At 48.9% G+C, this 22,364-nt stretch overlaps 1 protein-coding gene across 1 annotated transcript in view; it reads right to left on the bottom strand.

Annotated features, from left to right (window-relative positions):
* UBASH3B (ubiquitin associated and SH3 domain containing B) overlaps window positions 1–17,351 on the bottom strand; it is a 140,679-nt gene extending 123,328 nt beyond the window's left edge. Inside the window, exon 1 of the mRNA XM_038754650.1 lies at window positions 17,031–17,351. Coding sequence (XP_038610578.1) covers window positions 17,031–17,197 — 167 coding nt within the window. The 5' untranslated portion in view covers window positions 17,198–17,351. The remainder of the gene's footprint in view (window positions 1–17,030) is intronic.
* Window positions 17,352–22,364: the final 5,013 nt, after the last annotated feature.

Genomic DNA, 22,364 nt, shown 5'->3' with positions numbered 1-22,364 from the left:
GCGGTATATGGTGGGCCAGTACTGACCTCATGTGGGACCATGGGGTAAAGTGCTGCTGAGAAGCAGCATAGCCTTGGGGAGAGAACACAGGCCTAGGAGTCAGAAGGACCTGGCTTCTAATCCCTGTTCTGCCAATTGCTTCTTATGTGACCTGGGCAAGTCACTTAACTTCTCTGTGCCTCAGACTCCTCAACTGTAAAACAGGGATACCTGCTCTCCTTCCTATTTAGATTGGGAGCCCAGTGTGGGACAGGGACTGTATACAAACTAATTGACTTGTACTTACCCCAGCACTTAGAACAGTGTTTGACAGATAGTAAGTGCTTAACAAATACCATTAAAAAAAGGGCATTCTGCTCTGGAGAGGAGCCAGAAAACACAAAACCCCTTTTTCTCTCCTAATGACACTGACTCTTTCCCTCCCTGGAGTTCAGATGTTCTTGCAGGGGTTGACTAAAATCCCTCTGAAGCAGGAAAGAGGCAGCTTTCTTATTCCAGTCACAAATGGAAATTGGAGAGGTGAACAGATTTTTCCTTTTGCATGAGTCTCAGTTATCATCATTAGTAGTAGTAATATGTTATATTATATTTTGTTAATTACATTATAATTATAACAATCGATATAATTATAATAATTGGTGCAATTATGTATTTTACTTTATTATTGATAATAATAGGAATATTGGTTAAAAAGGATAATTGTGCTATTAGGCCCTTACTGTGTGTCAAGCACTATTTTAAACATGGGGCAGATGAGGAATAATCAGGTTGGACACAGTCCCTGCCCCACATGGGGATCACAGTTTTGCGGGTAAGAGAAATTGGCTTTGAAATCCCCCTTTTACAGATGAGGAAACTGAGGCCCAGAGAAGTTAAATGACTTGCCCCAGGCCACACAGCAGGCAAGCGGCAAAGCCAGGTTTGGAACTCAGGTCCCTTGACACCCCAGCCCTTGCTCTCTCCACCAGGCCATGCTGCTTCATCAAAACTGAAAACTCCAGCACAAAATATTGAGCAGTGTGCGCTGCCCATGCACTTGCCAGCAGCTTCACCAACACTCCAGCACCACCCACAATATTGGAACAAACTCCCCAAGCGCATCCAAGCAACGTGGTCCCCCAACACGCAAGGGAACTGCTGGCAGACTAGACAGCAAGCCCTTTCTCTCTGCTCAGGGTTTTTTTCTAAAGCTGCAATTGATCTGGGGACCAAAATACAGCACAGGGAAGTGTCTTCCAGAGGCCCCAACTGGAGTGGGGCTCCAGCTTCCATCACCCATCTGGAGAATGTGATTCTCATTCTCTGTGACTCGATTTCCCCAACTTTATATTAGGAATTTGAATTATGATAATTGCAGTATTTGTTAAACACTGGGGTAGATTCAGATTCATCACGTTGGCCACAGTCCCCATTCCAAATGGGGCTCACAGTCTAAGGAGGAAGGACGACAGGTCTAGAATCCCCTTTTTAAAGATGAGAAATAGAGGCATCGAGAAATTACGTGGCAGAGCTGGGATTTGAATGCAAGCCCTCTGACTCCCAGACCTGTGTTCTTTCCACACTGCCTTGTCGGGATGGAAGAAGAGCCCTGATCAGCCCCCCGAGCACCCGGCACAGGCGAGGCTGAGTGACGTTGGGGCCTGCAGCCCTGCAAACAGAGGGGTGACTCAGAGAGAGGTCAGCCCGCATTTGGGTCTTGGCTCACCATTTCCACACCTCACCACCCCCAGTTCAGGCAGAGCACTGAGGCTCAAGCTAAGAGCAGCAGAAAGAGATACCGAACTTCCTCTTGGCTCCTTTTAAAGAAGTAGCAATTGCAGTTAGAAAAACGACAGAGAGAGAGAGACAGAGACAGAGACAGAGAGAAAAGAAGACAAGGACGAGAAGAAACTTCAGTACAAGGCTGGAAAGGGGTAAAGAGCCCAGGAAAAGGCCTACAATCCAGACTCCTGGGCAGACTCCCGACAGAGCATGGGTTCCTTCAGAACAGTAAGCACTCAATAAATACAACTGAATAAACTCCCTGATGAGGGGTGAACTGGCAGCTATTTCTGCCCCTTGGAGGAAGGATTTAAACTTCTTAGTTACCCACAACTGCCAATAGGTGAAGCCAGGCATCTTGGCAGCAGGGCCTAATGGAAAAAACATGGATCTCGGAGTTGGGGGGGCCTGGGGGTCTAATTCTGGTTCTGCCACTTGTGCTGTGTGACCTTGGGCAAGTCACTCAACTTACCTGGGCCTCAGTTTCCTCATTTGTAAAATGGGAATCAAAAACCTGCTCTCCCTCCCTCTTAGGCTGTGATCCCCATGTGGGACAAGGACTGTGTCTGATCTAATCATCTTGTAACTACCCCAATGTCTGTCACAAAGTGCTTAACAAATACCACAATTATTATGATTAGGTCTTTAAAAATCAAAGGACTTTGGTTCGAGAACTAACAGCCTTAGGGATTCCTTTTTTTCAAAACCTTAGTGATGCCCCATATCCTCCGGAGCTTGTCAGTGCTTCCCTCACTCACTTCAAATGGCAACTCGTAAAACACTAATCCAGCCAAAGTTTGGGGATTTCAGCCTGATTTCTTCAAGGCTTGGCTTAGTGTCTTACAGGACTTAACTTTTAAGTTTTTGCTCATCACTTCTGGAGGTGTTAAAGTCTCTCTCCTTGTGGCCAAGGGGGCATGGACCCAGACAGAAACAGTAGTCCCCGTGGCTCCTTAAGGAAGAAGATGCCATAGCTAACTCAACCCCAATCTAGAAGACTCTAATTGCCACCTCTAGGAGGGAGGATCTTGCAGTGAAGAGATAATACCATTTTATTAAGACCAATCAAAATAAAAACAACTGTGGTGCCTGTAAGGCACTTACTCTATGCTAAGCACTGGAGGAGGTACAGGACAGTCAGGTCGGGCACAGTCTCCTGTCCCACCTGGGGCTCACTGTCTTTAGAAGGGGGACCCAGGCCGCCAGTCAGGTCGTTAGCTCCCGGACCCAATCCCTGGGGCAGCTTTTAGGGGTTGGACTTCTGCCGCAGCTCCCTACCAAAGCCAGCGCCCTGCTGGCAGTCGGGCAAGGCATTCTCCGGACAACACTGGGGAGCAGGGGGAAGCTCCGTCCGAGCTGCCTTCCGGCTCTCATGGTATCGGAGGTTTCTGGGTTTTATCACGTTCCAATCTGCTGTGAGGCCTTGACATTTCTTGTAATACTCAGATGTTTATCACAGTACTGAGAGGGGAACATGTGTGCAGGGCCAGCTAGCACTCTGTGTGTCAGGGTTTCCATCACCTGGCCTCTTGGGGGGAGGGCAGAGGGGACAGGGGGAAGACAGGAGAAGAAAATGAACATGCCGTAGGGGAAACAGAAAGGGAGGACAAGGCAGAACTCTGCCAGAACTCCACAATCAGTGCAATCAACCTAACGTGCAGAGCACTGACTACTAAGTACAATATAATAATTATTATTATTAAGTGTTTACTATATGCCAACCATTGTACTAAGTGTTGAGGCACATAGAAGATAATCAGAGTGAACACAGTCCCTGTCCCACATGAGGCTCACAGTCTGAGTAGAGTACAATTTTGAATCTCATTTTACATATGAAGAAACAGGACCAGAAAAGTTAAACGACTTGCCCCAAGGTCACTGAGAGGGTAAATGGCAGAGCTGGGATAAGAACCCTGGTTCTCTGACTCCCAGATCCGAGCTCTTTCCATTAGTCCACATGGCTTCCCATAATAAGCTTGGTAGACACGTTCCCTGTCCACAATGGATGTGCTCCTCCCATATTTCTTGTGGTCTCCACTCAGGCCAACCCAATTAACTGCCTCCTAAAACTCTATAGATACACTATCAGAACAATTGTAGATGGAGGTGGGGTGTTCTGGGAGAGATGTGTCCACGGTGTCGCTATGGGTTGGAGATGACTCAACAACACAAAACACACACACACACACACACACACACACACACACAGTCCCCCTTTTAGACTGTGAGCCCACTGTTGGGTAGGGACTGTCTCTATGTGTTGCCAACTTGTATTCCCAAGTGCTTAGTACAGTGCTCTGCACACAGTAAGCACTCAATAAATACGATTGATGATGATGAATAAATACGATTGATTGACTGATTGATTGATTCCAACTCTTTCTCCTCTAGCTTGTGGCACACACTCTCTATGCTTTGCCAAACCACGGCCCCCCTACTTTTTGAAACACTAGAAGATGTCCACCTCCTCTGGGAAGACTTCCCGGATTAAGCTCCACCTGGATCCGGTCACACTGATGACTCCAGCTCCCCACCTGGCCCTCACACCTGCCTCTGGAAATCACCTTTTGCTGACCCCCTTCCTGAAGCTTACATTTTGTGCCTCTACAACTCAAAGATGATAATTTACAATCTCATTTCTGATCTTTTTATTTTATACCTGAGTTTAGCACTGTGCCTGGCACATCATAAATATTTTAAAAAATAACAAATGTACAGAAGTAGACATGTTCTACTTGCATACTTGTCTATTTCCTCATCGCCTGTAAAGGCCAGGAGCCATTTTATGTCAACCCACACCTCACTCAGTGCTCTGCAGCCAATAGCCGCTTGAGGAATTAAGGTGACACACTTGAGCCTGGGCCATAATTTCCCTTCCAGGGACCGCTGAGGTTGGTATTAAGAGTGGTATTAGAAACTTCCTCCTTGGGGTGATGAAAAATATGGTGGGAGCAAGCAGCATGGTGCAGTGGATAGAGCACAGGCTTGGAAGGCAGAAGATCATGGGCTCTAAATCCAGCTCTGCCACTTGTCTGCTGTGGGACCTTGGGGGAAGCCCTTTACTTCTCTGGGCCTCAGTTCCCTCATCTGTAAAATGGGGATTGAGACTGTGAGCCCCACATGGGACAGGGACTGTGTACAATCCAATTTGCTGGTATCCACCCCAAGACTTAGTTCAGTGCCTGGCACATAGTAAGCACTTAACAAATACCACAATTATTATTATTATTACTCTGGCACACAGGCACCCCAACAAACCATCCCATCTAGGTCCCTTCTCCCTAGAGTCAGAGAATATTACAAACTACACCAAGAAGCAGAATGGCTAGTGGAAAGACCCTGGGCCTGGGAATCAGAGGACCTGTGTTCTAATTGTGGCTGTGTACCTTGTCTGCTGTGTGACCTTGTGCAGATCTCTTCACTTCCCTGGGCCTCTGTTTCCTCATTTGTAAAATAAGGACAAAATAATACCTGTTCTCTCTTAGACTGTGGGTCCCCTTTGGGACAGGGTTGATTCTGACTTGATTGTTTTGTATCGCTCCAGCACTCAGGACAGTGCTTGGCTCATAGTAAGTGCTTAAACACCATTGCTATTATTATTTGATCTGACCTCTCACCCCTATGAAATCGGGAGGCTGTTTTCGTGAGTTTTCATGTTCACTTTAGGATAGGGAACAAGAACTGAAGTCTAATTCTCAAGGTCACATGGCAGATTCAACAGCTGAGCCAGGACTAAAACGTGGGTCTTTCACGACCCTCACAGCAATTCTCCTTTAGAAATCCACAGCCTGTCTCTGCTAGGATTGTGTCTCTGCAGACACAAAATTACCCTTTTCTTCTTGGCCCTACCTCTAGGGGAATCAATCATCCTCTCCGTTAAGGGATGGGCTTGGCTATTTAATCCTTGGGTATCTCACTGTACCGACGCCTCTGGTTTATAGAATACCATTTTTTTCTCCCTCTTCTCTGCTTGTCAGCACAAGACACTTTTGAAACCACAGCAGGAGAGATGTTTATGATATAAAGAAGGATTTCTTAAAGGTGATCTCTGGCTACCAGCCTTCCTACCCTCTACACTACTCAGCCCATCTTTCAAAACAAAGTAAATCATGAAGGGAACATTTCTTTCACCGTGGTCTCCAAGCGAGACTCGCCACAGGCTGGCATCTCTGTGTGTGGATGATTTAATGCACTGAGTCAATGACATACATGGGGCTGTAAAGAAACAGAGTGACTGACACAATCCTAGTCCAGTGAGCAGGAGTACCTTCTCTTAAAGCTGGAGAGACCTGAAGAGATCACCAAATCCAGGTCCTTGACTCTAGCAGGGTGACAGAATACATGTTTGGAGAGCATTGTTGAGTGAACAATTTTACCCCCATGGAGGAAAAAATGAAGTCCAGGAGTTTAAAGAAAAGTCTTAACTTGGGGGCATCAGTGCTAGAAAGCATGTGATTATGAATATTTCACATGTCAATAGTAAGAGGGATTTCTGCATTGCAGCAGGGGCCTGTCTGGGCTGGGAGCAGCTTTGCCTTCCACCTGAGACCTTCCTGGGACCTGGCCAGGGCCCAGCAGCACAGACCTGAACAAGACAAGCTGGTGACTAGCTCACCAGTTGATCTGGAGAACCCAGAGACCTCTGGAAACAGAACAGAGCTCCTTGCTTCACTTAGCTCCTCCCAGATCACGAGCAAAACCACCACCCAGTCAATTCCCAAGTCCCCCAGCCGATCCAGAATCCCATCTCCAAGAGGCAGCTCTCTCGGATGTCCGTCCTCGACTCTACGTCTCTCCGCAACTCACATTGCCATCCACTGTCCCACTCTGTCCAGGAACCTTCCAGGGGTCGGCCCCAGGGACCACATTCAGTGGGAGGCAGGCTCCCTCTGACCCTGCCAATGGCCCTGCGCAGGCCTCCCATCCCGTCCCACCCCTGGCTGCCCAGCCCGAGCAGCGGCCCACCATTCCCTCCTGGATGAGTACTGGGAGGAGGCTTTGGCCTCCCACTGCCCAGGTCTTCCTGCTGAAACACCAAGCTGGTGTCAGGGCCTCCCCTCCCCACCCCAACACCAGGCTCGTGCCTGCTGCCACAGTCTTGGCTCTGAGAGGTTCAGCTCTGCTGCCCAGGATCAGCCAAGTCTGGTAGCCCAGGGCCAGTGTCAGCGGGCAGTGTCATGATGAGGTAAGGGGGGGAGGGGGGTCTACCCCTTTAAGATGTCACCTACCAAATTCTCCCTCACCTACCAAATTCTCCCTCTCTTCATTTCAACGATATGATTTTGTGTTTACGGATGAAAGAACAAACACACACAAACACACACACTCTCTCCCTCTCTCTCTGATCTAATGGAAGTCCAGAGTCCATCCTTGGTGACAGAAAAGTGACAAAAGTCTTATCCTGTTTGAGCCTTCCTGAATTGCAATTCATGGAAATGTAAACTCGGATGCCTCAGACACTGAAACTCCATTTGACCGATGAAAACAAGCCCAAGCAGGATAGAAACAAAAATCCCCACCAGAGTTAGGAGAACCTGAGCTGGAAGGAGCCTCAAGATGTCACAGAGTCAGTCATTAATAGCGTTTACTGATCGCTTACCACATGTAGGTTCAGCAGTGCCACCCCTGTCTCTAGGACTTTTGCTACTAATAACAACTGTGATACTTGTTAAGCACTTACTACTTGCCAACCACTTGGAGTAAAAAGTAATCAGGCTGAACACAGTTCCTGTCCCTCATCCATTTATTCATTCACTCAATCGTATTTATTGAGCGCTTACTGTGTGCAGAGCACTGAACTAAGCGCTTGGGAAGTACAAGTCGGCAACTCACAGCCTAAGTATGAGGGAGGACAGATACTGAATCCTCACTTTACAATTGAGAAAAGTGAGTGACTTGCCCAGCAGGGAAGTGGTAAAGCCCGAGTCAGAACTTAGGACCTCTGGCTCCCACCTCTGCTTTTTCCATTAGGCCACACTGCTCCCTCTGCTCTGAAGCCTCTTCTAGCGGGGAGAATCAAATTCCTCCTTATGTCTCACCCAAATCTCTTTTGCTGCAGTGTAAGCCAGTTTCATCTGGTTTGTAGGGAACTACAATCAGCCACTTACATTTCCCATTTTTGTCAGAACTGGCAGAACCCAATCTGGGGAAAAGATGGGGCCCAGCAGAAATCTCACCAGAGAGCTTCAATCCCTCCCCAGTTAACACTCAGAATGCAGAAGGGACATTCTGGCCCTCAGAGAAAATCCTCACATGGTGAGTCAACAGCTCAGGCACTTCTCTGAAAAGCTCTGCCAAAACTCTCCTCATCTCTAAAAATGGGGGTTCAAGAACTGTTCTCCCTCCTTCTTAGGACGAGGACTGTGTCCAACCTAATTAACTTGCATCTTCTCCAACACTTAGTACACTGCTTGGCACGTAACTACTTAAATGTCTGTATTATTATGAGGATGATAACAATGATTTTTGTTGATGATGGGACAGACGGATATGGCAATTGGGATTCTAAGCTTTCCCCTCTCAACCTCTGCAGGCCTCCAACTTAACTGGAAGCAGGCAAGTTTCACCCTTTTGCCCCTCCTCCCCTCTTCCCCATATCCTTTCTTCCCCAACCACCAGCCCTTGGGGAAACAGAAAGAAGCAGGGAAACAGAGCAGGGTCCATAGGAGCAGAATGACAAAACCAGGGCAGTTTGGGCTGGAATAATCAAGAATGACCCAGCTGGACCCCTGAACCCCTGAAGAGTTAAAAGCCGGAGGTGACAGGCTGAGGCAAGACAACCCCCTTCCTCAAAAATCTCCAGTGGTTACCTATCAACCTTCGTATCAAACAAAAACTCTTCACCATTGGCATTCCATCACCTCGACCCCCTCCTACCTCACCTCCCTTCTCTCTTTCTACAACGCAGCCCACAAACTTCACTCATCTGGTGCTAACCTCACTGTGCCTCGATCTCGCCTGTCTTGCCGCTGACCCCTGGCCCTCATCCTACCCCTGGCCTTGAACACCCTCCCTCCTCAAATCCGCCAATTAGTCTCTCCTCCACTTCAAAGCCTTACTAAAGGCACATCTCCTTCAAGAGGACTTTTCAGACTAAGCCCTACTTTTCTTCATCTCCCACTCCCTTCTGTGTCACCCCGACTTGATCCCTTTGCTCTTCTTCCTTCTCTTCAACCCACAGTACGTATGGATATAACTGTAATTTTATCTATTGATGTCTGTTTATTTGTATTGATGTCTGTCTTCCCACCTCTAGACTGTGAGCTGGTTGTGGGCATGGATTGTTTCTCTTTATTACTGTATTGTACTTTCCCAAGCGCTTAATAGAGTGCTCTGCACACAGTAAGCGCTCAAATACGATTGAATCAATAAATGAATGAATTCCCTGGGACGCAGTAGTGGGAAGCAGCCAGGAGCCTGGTTGGACAATCACTGACACAGGCCTGGTGATGATTTCGCCCCAGGGTCCCAGCCGGAGTCCACAGGCCCCGGGAGAACTGTCCAGCTTGTTTTCAAGATGAATGTCTTGGCCCACTTTCCTCCAACATTCTCGCCACAAGCTGGCTCCAAAGAGGGCCATCCCTCTGCCCACCCCTCCGTTCCTCTCCCTCTCCCAGGCACCCTGGACCTGGGATGACCCAGAAGGACCCCTCAGGGTCTGTAGGCAGCTCCGCAGCCACGCCGGAGCCCAGATGAAACCATCTCTCATTGGACACAAAAGAGAGGTCACTCCAGGGCCAGACAATGGGCCAGACCCATGGAGAAGTGCTCCAAACAGCAGCACCTCTGAGTCCTGAGAAACAAAGCAACTGAGAGAAAGAAAAAACTATCTATCCACCCGCAGCCCCAAAACCTGCCCTGGACCCACCACAGTATAAAATTGTGTGGGGACAAGCAACAAACACATTTTGCACTTAATCAGCATTTGTTTCCAAGTTGCTGAGAAGACCAGGGGACCTTGCCTGGGTCACTTCACTTCTCTGGGTCTCAGTTTCCTCATCTAGGAAACTGCGACTAAATACCTGTTCTCCCTCCTTCTTAGCCTGTAGAGCCCCCTGTGGGCCAGGGACTGCTTCTGATTTGAGTATTTTGTATCCACCCCAGCGCTTAGTACAGTGCTTGGTGCCCAGTACCATCATTATTAACATTAACAGACTTTCACCATGGGTCAGCACAGAGGCCAAGACCTCTGCACACAGTGGCCACTCAAATAATGACTACTCAGTGGCCTGATTCCAGTGAAACATGGAGAGGAATTGTCCCACACTTCTAGTAGCTGGGAAAACTGAAGCCCAGAGAGGTTAAGTGACCAGTCTAGGGTCTCCCAGCAAGATTGTGGCCAACCGAGAAATACAACTCAGGGCAGAACTCCTGCCTCTACTAAACTGTGCTAACTTCAAGCTGGGAGGCAGCATGGTGTAGCGGATAAAGCCCGGGCCTGGAAGTCAGAAGGTCATGGGTTCTAATCCAGTCTCTACCACTTGTCTGCTGTGTGACCTTGGGCATGTCACTTAACTTCTCTGTGCCTCAGTTATCTCATCTGCAAAATGGGGATTGAGACTGTGAGCTCCACATGGGACACGTCCAACCCAATTTGCTTGTATCCTCCTCAGGGCTTAGTATAGTGCCTGGCACATAGTAAGCACTTAACAAATATCATAATTGTTATTATTAGAGCATGCCTGGACTGGGCTGAACACGTTTTACTAACCTGCTGAGGGCCACACACAATAAATATTTGGTGCTGAATTTGTAAGAGGAAAGGCACTAAGGGACTAGAATCTGGCACCTTTCCCAGGATTGGACAGAACTTTCCTGCTTCTAGCTTGTTACGAAGGTCGAACTAGATTGGGTCCTCAGCCGGCTGCTCTGCTGCGCCCGAGATGGACCAGTGGTCACCCTGTGGGAGCTAGAAGACTCTGGAAGGTGCAATAGGGGCTTAGTACAATGTTTAGCACACAATAAATGCTCAGCTTAGTACAATGTTTAGTACACAGTAAATACTCAATAAATACGATTGAATGAATAGGAGCTGAATACCCAAGTCAGTCTCCACCAGAATGATGATCTCTAGTGCTCGGTGGTTTTTCGTGACTTTGTGCACAACCTAGCAGCTAAACTGTGGGTCTGGGAGTTAAAAAACACAGGTTCAACTCTGGCCTCTCCCATTAACTTGCTGTGTGATCATAGGCGAGCTAATCATTCTCTCTAAGCCAAAGATAGCCTATCCTTTATTAGTGACTCCTGTCTCTCAGAGCAGTCTCAAGGAGGAATAAGTACTGTGAAGCCTCGGGGGCACTTCGCTGCTGGGGAGCACTTTTAAGTGTCTGAGCATTTTTAGCTTCTTAAATCACAGTGTTTTCAAAACCCTGGATATTTCTGCTACCTGTAGTTAAGTATTGTATTGTTTTTATTTTTAACTGGAAAGTGGCCAGTGAAGGCAGAATCTCTCCAACCCCTCCCCACCCTCTCCCCTCAGAAGGTCTTCCTTCCCAAGATAAAAGAAGAATAAACATTTAGAGAGCGGATGCAGCCAGTAAATATTTATCAGGATACCGACAACCCAGAAGTCAGATGCTAAACAAGTCATGCTACCTATTTTATGAATGGGACCTGAAAGAATGTGCAAAATCCTGCCGCCTTCCTCCTACGGGGCTAGGTCCACTGTTTCTCGGATCTTCCACCCTTTCCTTGTTTGAGAGCTTCAAACACCACAGGGCAATACCTGCGGACCACGGTTTATTTTCCTGCAACAAATTTTTGTCCAAAGCGATAACATTTCTGTTTTTGTTTGTACCCTGCCATTCAAAAACATCATGCAGGCTCTGACATTTAATCCCATCATACTCCCTTTAAAGAGATGTGTCATCTCCATTCTTCATAGTTATTTTTCCCCACAAGACCTCTTTTCAATAAAGAAGTGAGGATTACTGCATTCTGCAGAAAAACACAATTATGCGTCTATCTGAAAAGTACAGGTATGCAGAATGGTTAACTGATTCCCCAGGGTCCTGAAAGACCCTAATTACCAGGTCTCTCTTTTTATTTACTTTTGGGAAAATCAACAGTGGAAGAGGTCTCTGGGAGTGGGAAGAGCTGATTGTGATAAGGGGCTGAGGACACTCCCAGAAGCCAGAGACAGTGTAAATGGAAAGTCTTTCATAAAGAGGCAAGGATGTTTTCAGTGTGGTGGGGTTGCTATGGAGCTTAACTCCGTGATGGTTTAGTCGAATCAAAGAATCCTCTCATTGGCTTTTCACTGTTGAAAGGCTCCCATCCATCAATCAATCAACCAACCAAGGATATTTATTGGGAGTTTTCTATGTGCAGAATATTGTACTAAGCACTTGGGAGAGTACAGTACAATAGAGTTAGTAGACATCTCTGCCCTCAAGGAGCTTACAGCCTAGAGTGAGAGCCAGGCATTAAAATAAATTACAGTTAGGGGAAGCAGCAGAGTATAAGGATATGTACATAAGTGCCGGGGGCACTGGGAGGATGGGGTGAATATCCAAGACTAGCCTGGAAAGCAACCCCGGTTACCTGCTTTCTGAAAAAATTGTTTTTTTAGCTTGTAGTAAAGATGCAATTGAGACCAAACTGTGGTCTTTGGCCTCAAGGATGCATATAGTTTGTGTGAGGAGACCTGGTCTTCCAAACTCTAGTTCCAATTTGCACAGCCCTTGCTAATTTTTCCAAAGCACTTGAGTAAGAATTGCCTTATCCTGCCCTCCCAACAGCCCTGCAGGGTTGGGAGAAGCAGGTAGTCATACCCATTCTATGGATGAGGAAACTGAGGCACCGAGAGGTTACTCCACTAGATTGTAAACTGGAGAGCAGGGATGTGGTGTACCAATTATCTTGTCCTCTCCCAAGTGCTTAGGACAGTGCTCTGCACACAGTAAGCCCTCTCAACTGATTAAGTGCTTTGCCTGAGGTCACTCAGAAGGCAGAGGGCAGAGTACAACCACAGCTTCCTAAACCCAGCCTTTTCCACTGGTCCAGGCTGCATCATTCAGGAGGGAAAAAAGCTTCCAGTGGATAGTCAGCCGGACTGTAAATCTAATTATAATAATAATTACCATTATTATTATTATATTTATTAAGCACTTACTATGTGCCAAGCATTGTTCTAGGCACTAGGGAGGATTCAAGTAAATTAGTTTGAACACAATCCCTATTTTATATGGGACTCAGATTCTGGGTATAATACAACTGTGGTGTGTTGTTGCTTACTGGGTGCTGGGGTAGACACAACCTAAGCAGGTCAGACACAGTCCCTGCACCCACATGGGGCTCAAAGTCTAAAGGGGATGACTTATTTCCATTTTTACAATAAGGAAACCAAGGCCCAGAGAAGTGAAGTGACTTCACTAGGGTTACACAGCAGGCAACAGCAGAGCTGGGATTAGAACTCAGGTCTCGACTCCCCAGCCCACGCTCTTGCCACATGGCCAAACCGCTTTGTGTATTCATGGTGGATTCTGTACAGCTGCTGAGGAAGACGTCAAACAACCAGTGGATTTTACTGAGCGCCTACTGTGTGCACAGCACTGTACTAAGCACTTGGGAAGTGTAATTCAATCAAGTCGGTCCTTGCCCACAAGGAGGTACGGAGTAGGGGCGAAAATTTATGATAATGAGCAGCAAGGACTCTCATCATCATCCATCCAAAATCCCGTTTTGATTTACAGGGGAATGTGTGCTCCAGGCCCCACCCAAAGCAGCCTGCCTGCGGTGGGCCCAGCCCAGAATCGGCTGCATTCCAGCCGGGAGCTGGTCCAGAGCCTTGAGGGGCAGAGCCAGGAGTCCCATAGGTGAGCAGGATCAACCCCAGCTTAAGTCCCCGCGCCCGGTCGGCCCCACTACGCACCTGATTTTTTTTGTGCGTGGGGTTGGGGAAAGGCAGCTTGGCCACCACAGTCTGCAGGAAAGGCGCATGAGTCTTGTGCATGTCTTTTCCTTCTCTCCCCAGATCACCCCACTTTAAGCTGCTGCTGCTACACAGTCATTCTTTCCACCTCAAGAGAAAGGCTGTGGCCACTCTGCTCCGTTCCCAACTGGCCCCGACAACAACCCCTCCCAATCAATACCTGGCATCAGTTTCCTTCCCCAGGAAGCGTGGCTAAACCTCTTGGTGTTTTTTGTGGGGTTTTGGGGAGTTTCTTTATGGTACTTGTTAAGTGCTTACTATGAGCCAAACACTGTTCTAAGTTCTGGGGTGGATACAAGGTAATCAGGTTAGACACAGTCCCTGCCCCAAATGGGGCTCACAATCTCCATTTTTACAGATGTGTAACCTGAGGCACAAAGAATTTAAGTGACTTGCCCAAGGTCACACAGCAGTCGAGTGGCAGAGCCAGGACTTGAACCCAGGTCCTCTGACACCGGCCCATGCTCTATCTATTAAGCCATGCTGCTTCTCTAAAAAAGTATTTGTTAAGGACTTACTATGTACCAAGCACTTTACTAAGCAAATCAAGTTGGACACAGTCCCTGTCCCACGTGAAGCTCACATCTCAATCCCCATTTTACAGATGAGGGAACTAAGACACGGAAAAGTGAAGCAACTTGCCCATGGTCACACAGCAGACAAGTGGTTAAGCCGGGAATAAAACCCATGTCCTTCTGAGTCCCAGGCCTGTGCTCTATCCATTACGCCATGCTGCTTCTCTGTTGTTGGCCAAAGAGCCTTGTCAGGGCTCTTCTGGGTGAAGTTATCACCAGCAGCAGCACATAGGGTGTGCCTAGAGAGAAGCAAGCAGGGTGTGGGAACTAGAGTGCAGCATACAAAGTGTGAGCCCTAGGGAGCAGGGTATAAGATGGGGGAACTAGAGAGCAGCATATAAGGTGCTGGCCCGAGGACTGATGAGGCCCTCATGACTAGGAAGGGGAAAGGTCAGCACACAGATAAATAATAATTGTTAAATTCATTACCATTTACTCTGTGCCAAGCAATGCACTAAGCACTGGGGTAAATCCAATATATGCAGATCATACAGAGTCTCTGTCCCATATGGGGTTCACAGTTGGGTGTGAGCCCATTGTTAGGTAGGGACCACCTGTATATGTTGCCGACTTGTACTTCCCAAGTGCTTAGTACAGTGCTCTGCACACAGAAAGCGCTCAATAAATATGACTGACTGACTGAACGAATGAATGAATGAATGGAGAGAGAACAGGAAACTGAGGACCAGGGAAGATAAGTGACTTGCTAAAGGTCACACAACATGCAAGCAGTGGAGATGGGATTAGAACCCTTGTCTCCTTCACCTCCCAGCCGCATACTCTTCCCATTAGGCCACACTACTTCTTAACCATGGAACATCCAGGGCAGTGTGGCAAAAAAAAAAAACCCTGCAGGCTCTGGGTTTAATTCCCCTTAGCTCTGGTGCGGAGCACACTTTTGAGCAAACCAAAACATTCCCACTCATCCCAGCGCCCACCCCAGCCAGCCCAGGGGTGGAGGCAAAATGGAAAAACCTCCAGCCAGCACAGGAATCCCACCCAAAGCAGAGGGCCCTGGAACACCATCAGGTGACTCACTTATTTCATAAGCCCCTTTTGGTTTTTCCCCTGGACGTTCCCCTCAGCCTCTGATCCAGTGCCGAGTTCTTCCTTCCAACACCAGGCCCCTGCTTCACACCTGCCCCCACCCTGGATATCCCCATTCCCTCCTTCTTCCCAATCTTACCCGCCTACCCGATACGAGGCACCTCTGTCCTTGCCGGGCCCAGAGGACTCTGAAAGCAGAGCAGACACAGCTCAGTGCTCCTAAATGTGGCTGCTGGGGCCAGTTTAGGAGAATTAATGAGCCAGAAAGAGTGTGCCCTGAGGTCTCGGACCTCTTTACTGCTGAACTCTCCTCTCCTTCCCTAGGTCAGGGCACTTGAGAGCAGTCACTTAATTAATCTATTTAATGGTAATATCTCCCTAGATTGGGGGGGGGGGGGGGGAGAGTCAGTGACTTGCCCAAGGCCACCCAAAGCTGAACTGGAACAGGGAAGTGGGCACCCATACTCCCCTGATGGGTTGCCAGCCTGCCTTGTCCATGCCTCCTTGTCTTCCTCTCCTCCTCCTGAAAAATCTGTTCATTCACCCCGGTTCACCCTTGTTCAACCCTCTAATCAACCAGAAGGGAGAGAGAAAGGCCCACAGCAGGCCTCTCCCCATGGATGTGCTGAACAAGAGGCCTTCTGAGCGGCAACTATAACTAGGAGCCCTCCTGTGCTGGGCCTTTCATCTACAGCCCAAGTCCCCAGCATGGGACCCACTGGCCCGCCCCACACAATCTAGCCCCTTCACATGAGCTCGGACATGCAGATGTCTACAGGGCCCGCTTCTCCAGTCCTGGCCCTGCGGATGTGACAAGAAGCCTTCCCCACCCGAAGATATCAAAGCTCAGCCCCTTCCCTGACAAGGCTCCACCCAGGACCAAAACGCAGATCTTTAAACAACGTTCCTGAGCTCTAGAGGCAGTCCAGGTCCGGACAGATGTCCAGCCTCGCGGCTCGGTGGTTGGGATGGAGGAGCTGATTAAGTTACATTCACAACTTCCGTTAAGATTCAGAGAACAAACTCATCTGTTCAGAAACTGGTCGCCCAGACCCCAAGTCCACAACATCCGGCAGGGCCAGAGGCTTGACCCCCAAGGGGCCGAAGGACCCCCCTCCTGCTGGGGGTGGGTAACAGCCCCGCCCAGCCTCCGGAGAATAAGTTGTCCGACTTCCAGGGCACAACGACTCGGTTCTCAGCGACTACCCTTCCCTACCAACTCTCCTACCCTCACAACTCGAGGGGACAAGGGGCTGCTGGCCGGCTGGGTCATCTTTAGCCTGGGTTTCCTCGCCTATAAAATGGGCCCATGGCCCACCACCTCCCCGCCTCTCTCGTAATGTAGGCCTGCGGAGCCGGGGCTGGGCCCAGCTGGCCGGGGTCACACCTTGGCTCCCCGGGGCTCGGCTCGGCCCGGGGCTGTGGCAGAACCGGACCGCTCCGAGGGCAGCTCCCCGCCCGGCCTCTCCCGGCTCTGCCCGGGATGACCCCGGGATGGGCTGGGCTGGGGGCGAGGGGCTGTCTGGACCGGGGGCAGGGGGCTGGCTGGGCTGGGCCTCCCCGTTACGATGGGGAAATCCTGGGATTCAGGCGGGGGTGGGGGAGAACAGCGATCGAGGGAGACTGGAGAGGATGGAGAACCGGGGCGGGGGCGGCGGAGGTGTTCGTGCCCGTGCCGGCCCCCCACCCCCGCGGTGGCGCTCCCCGTCACTCACGCTCGGGCTTTGGGGAAGCCCATGGACAGGAGCACGTCCAGCGACGAGCCGTGCTTGATGGTGCCGGCGCGGGGCTGGCGGGCGCGCCGCGGGGTGACTCGGCTGTACAGCTCGTCCCTCGCTGCCATGCCGCCGAACGGGGTGGGACTCGCCGCGGGGCGGGCCATGGTTCAGCGAGCGCCCATCGGGGGTCCCCGGGCCACACACAAACGCCCGGCTCCCTCCGCTTCCTGGTGCTTCAGCCCGCCGTCACAGCCCAGCTGCTGCTGCTGGACGCTGCAGCCGGGGCTCCGAGAGCATGTGCAACAGAGAGCTCGCTCTCTCTCTCGCTCTCTCTCTCTCCCTTCCTCCTTCCTCCCCCTCCTCTTCCTCTTCCTCCAGCTCCCGCTCGTCCTCCTCCTCCCGCTGCTCGTGCCGGGGATTGGGCTTCGGCCCCGGCTCCGCCGCCCGTCCGTCCGCCCGCCCTCCCCCGCAGCCGGGAGTCCGCACTGAGCGATTTCTGAATGGATCAAACGGGCGACCGGGAGCCTGGGGAGCTCGCCCCGCCCACTCGCCCCGCCCTTAAAGAGACAGCCCGTCCCACCGGGCCTCGGGGAACGAGCGGAGGCGCCGTCCCGCCTGCCTCCTCCGGATGCCCCAACCGGGCGGCCAGCGGGGCCCGTCCTGAAAGCCGCCCCTCCTTCTTCAATAGCCCTCATCACCCTCCTTGCCTGCTGCGGCAGCCCCTGGGGCAATCATCATCATCAATCGTATTTATTGAGCGCTTACTATGTGCAGAGCACTGTACTAAGCGCTTGGGAAGTACAAATTGGGCAATGACTGCAAACTGCTCGAGGTAGAGGATCTTGTCTTCCAACCCCATTGCACTGCACTCCTCCTAAAGTAATAATAATTAAAGTGAGAAGCGGTGGGCCTACGAGTCGGGGCGACCTGAGTTCTAATCCCGCTCCGCCACTTGTCTGCTGTTGTGACCTTGGTTAAGGCACTTCACAGCTATGCGCCTGTCACCTCAACTGTAAAGTGGGGATTAAAGCTCCACGTGAGACATGGACTGGGTCCAACATGATTAGTGTGCCCTTATTAGTTTCTGGCACATGGTAAGCGCTTAACATATACCATAAAAAAACCCTGAAAAGCAGGTGAGGTTAACAAATACCATAAAACCCCCCTGAAAAGCAGGTGAGGATTTGGACCTGGGTGAGGTAAGCTTGGGAATCTTCTGCAGAGGAAGTAGAAGCATGGTCTAATGGCTAGAGCACGGGCCTGGGAGTAAGAAAGACCTGGGTTCTAATCCTCGCTCCACCATTTGTCTGCTGTGTGACTTTGGGCAAGTCACTTCAACCAATCAATCGTATTTATTGAGCGCTTACTGTGTGCAGAGCACTGTACTAAGCGCTTGGGAAGTACAGGTTCACTTCACTTCTCTGTGCCTCAGTTCCCTCATCTGGAAAATGGGGATTAAGACTGTGAGCACCACGTGGGACAACCTGATCACCTTGCATCCCCCCCCCCCATGCTTAGAACAGTGCTTTGCTACCATTATTATTATTCTCAGTGCCTCAGTTACCTAATCTGTAAAATGGGGATTAAGATTAAGATTTAGTTCCTATATGGAACAGGAACTGTGTTGACCTGATTATCCTGTATCTACCCCAGTGCTTAATACAGTGCTTGGCACACAGTAAGCACTTAACAAATGCTACAATTATTATTATTGTTATGATTATTATTAATAATAATAAAGTCATGTGAACAGGCAAGATTTATTCAAGGGCAAAAAGAGAACTTGTTAAGCAAGTTGGGATGGGTTGGGTTGGGTCTGAATCTTTTCCAGTGGTTTCTAAGCTTCGAACCTAGGGCTATTTAGGATATCTTTTCCCATAATAATTGTGATATTTGTTAAATGCTTACTATGGACCAATCATTGGGGTAAATAAGATAATTGGGTCAGACACAGTCCCTGTCCCACAGTCTAAAGGGGAGGGAGAACAATAATTTAATTCCCATTACACAGATGAGGAGACTGAGGTCCAGAGAAGCTAAGTAACTTCCCCAGAGTCATACAAAGGGCAAGTGGTGGAACAGGGATTAGAACCCTGTCCCTCTGGCTCTCAGGCCTGTGCTCTTTCCCCTAGGCCAATGCATGACACATAGTAAGTGCTTAATAAATACCATCATTATTATAATTATTAATATAGTCTTTCTTATCAGAAGAGTATCACAATCCACTTGCACCAGGAAAAAAAAAATGAAGGCTATTCATTTTCCCTCTCTTGTCAATTCCCGAAAGAAACTCTTACTTCTATTTTTGGGTTTTTCTCCAGGGACTTCCCTATTGTCTAAGTGTTCCACACCCTTGCTGGCCCTCCCAACAGCCCAAAATCCCAATGCTTTAGCTACGCTGTGGGCTCAGATCTGACAATAGACATGTTGGGAAACACACACAAGCAAAGGAAGAGAGAGAGAGAGAGAGTGTGTGTGTGTTTTCATTCGTTTTCTCTCCTGCTTCTTCCTTTTCATAGACTAAAAGGGAATGTTCAATCAGCAGCAGGCTATCTGAATAATGAAATAAAATCCAGGGGTAACCTTAGAAATCTCTGTAAAAAAGAGTGTTTCATCTTTTTACTGGGCACTATAACCAAGAACCTTCACTAAGGATACTGGAAGAATCATTTTCTAATATCAACATTTGAAAATGCAACATTTTTATGGTATTTGTTGAGCACCTACCATGTGCCAAGCGCTGGGGTATATACACAAGATAATCAAGTTGAACAAAGTCCCTGTCCCACATGGAGCTCAAAGACTGAGCTCCATAAGTAAGTAAGCAGTAAGTAAGGCTGGTTATTGCAAGATTCCTGGCTGCTTTTGCAGCTTCTTATGAGTATGCAAGTTTATCCAATTTTCTAATTAATCCTATATCCTATATTTGAGCAATAAGTAAACCTCAGATATAGATGTCTCTAATAATTCAAATAACCAACCCCATGAAGTGGTGACCAGTTCCACATCTGAAAGAGGCACAGAAGCAGAACCCAGGAGCCCTGATGCCCAGCCTCCCCCACAGACCACCAGCTCAACATTGGGTTTGGTGCCTGCATCACCCTGACTATCCCTAGAGTTGTGGCCTTGTGGAAAGAGCATGGGTCTCAGAATCAGATGACCACTTGCCTGCTGTGTGACCTTAGGCAAGTCACTTAACTTCTCTGGGTCAGATTTGTAAAATGAGGATAAAACACCTGCTCTCCCTTCTACCTAAACTGTGAGCCCTATGTGGGACAGGAACAGGGACAGGAACAGCATGGATCAGTGGAAAGAGCATGGGCTTTGGAGTCAGAGGTCATGGGTTCAAATCCCAGCTCCACCAATTGTCAGCTGTGTGACTTTGGGCAAGTCACTTCACTTCCTCTGCCTCAGTTCCCTCATCTGTAAAATGGGGATTAAGACTGTGAGCCCCCTGTGGGACAACCTGATCACCTTGTGACCTCCCCAGTGCTTAGAACAGTGCTTTGCTCACAGTAAGCGCTTAATAAATGCCATCATTATTATTATCATTATTAACAGGGACACATAGCACATAACATATACTACAACTACTATTAGTATTAAGCATTAAGGTTGGGTAGAATTGGGGGACCTGAATCTTAAAGCAGCCTGGCAGACAGTTGCTCACCCACTGGCTCAAGGTAAAGAAAAAAAAAAGTTACATTAGGTGTGGGGTGAAAAGTGTTTCTTCAGTTCGTTTTACTACCCAGGCATCTTCTCAGGGAAGGTAGAGCTGATAGGCTACATGTTTGAGCTGGGAAATTTTTCTGTTTATTTACAAGACTCCCTCACTGTTTGAACGACTTATTTAAAAATCCATTTCCCAAACTCTGAAGACTGAAATAAACCAGGCAGATAATAAACGATCGGGCTTGTGCTTGGCCACTGCCTGGACGGCAGGAGCCCCACAGCTTGTCTAGCAACACTTATTTGTTTCAAAAATTGTGAAATATGTTGCTGGGGAAGGTGGCGTTTTGAGGAAGCCAGCAGAAGAAACCATGCTGGAAGTAGCATTGTCTCCAAATGCCAAGGGTGAGTGTTTATAGGGGCATGTTTGGAATGGCTCCCACAGGAAGTTAGGAGGCAGGGCTCCGGGATTTATAATAATCGTAACTGTGAAATTGGTAAAACACCTACAAGGTGCCAAGGACTGTACTATGCGCTGGGGTAGGTGTAATATAAGCAGATCAGGCACAGTCCCTGTCCCACCAGGCATTTTATCCCCATTTTACAGAACAGATGACTGAGGCACGGAGATGCTAAGTGATTCGCCCAACATTCAGAGAAGCCTTGGGTAGATCGGGACTCTGGGAGATGGATGGGCCGAGTCCCAAAGTTGCAGCTGTTTCTGGACACAGAGAGCCCTTTCCCCTTTATGTACCCATTCCAGCCTCCTGCACTAAGAGCAATGGACAGGACATTTGCTCCAGAGGTACTGGCAAATCTGCTATCTCAGTGCTGCTCATTCTCAGTCTCTTTCCCTGGCTCCTCTCTGTCTCCCTCACTGTTGGAGCCCTTCAGGGTTCAGTTCTGGGTCCCCTTCTAGTCTCAATATACGCCCACTACCTTGGAGAACTCATTTGTTCCCATTGGCTTCAACTACCACCTCTAGGCAGATGACTCCCAACTCCTGATCTCTCTCCTTCTCTGCAATGCCACATTCCTTCCTGCCTTCAGGACATCTAGACTGTGAGCCCATTGTTGGGTAGGGACCGTCTCTATATGTTGCTGTACAGTGCTCTGCACACAGTAAGCGCTCGATATACGATTGAATGAATCTCTACTTAGATGTCTGGTGAACGGCAAACGTAACATGTCCAAAAGAGAACTCCTTATCTTCCCACCCAAACACTGTCCCCCACTTGACTTTCCCATCCCTGTAGACAGCACCACCATCCTTCCTGTCTCACAAACCCATATTCTTGGTGTTATACTTGACTCATCTCTCTCATTCAACCCACATATTCACTCTGTCACCAAATCCTGTCAGTTCTACCTTCAAAATATTGTGAAAATCCACCCTTTCCTCTCCATCCAAACTATTACCACATTAATCCAAGCACTTATCCTATCCCACCTTGATTATTGCATCAGCAATAATAGAGAAGCAGTGTGGCACAGTGGAATGAGCTCGGGCTTTGGAGTCAGAGGTCATGGGTTCAAATCCCGGCTCCACCGATTGTCAGCTGTGTGACTTTGGGCAAGTCCCTTCACTTCTCTGGGCCTCAGTTACCACATCTGTGAAATGGGGATTAAGACTGTGAGCCCCACCATGGGACAACCTGATCA

This window comes from Tachyglossus aculeatus, chromosome 11, assembly GCF_015852505.1.
Source record: "Tachyglossus aculeatus isolate mTacAcu1 chromosome 11, mTacAcu1.pri, whole genome shotgun sequence".
Lineage (NCBI taxonomy): Eukaryota > Metazoa > Chordata > Mammalia > Monotremata > Tachyglossidae > Tachyglossus > Tachyglossus aculeatus.
The sequence above is the reverse complement of the archived record's forward strand: the minus strand, read 5'-3'. Positions and strand labels throughout refer to the sequence as shown.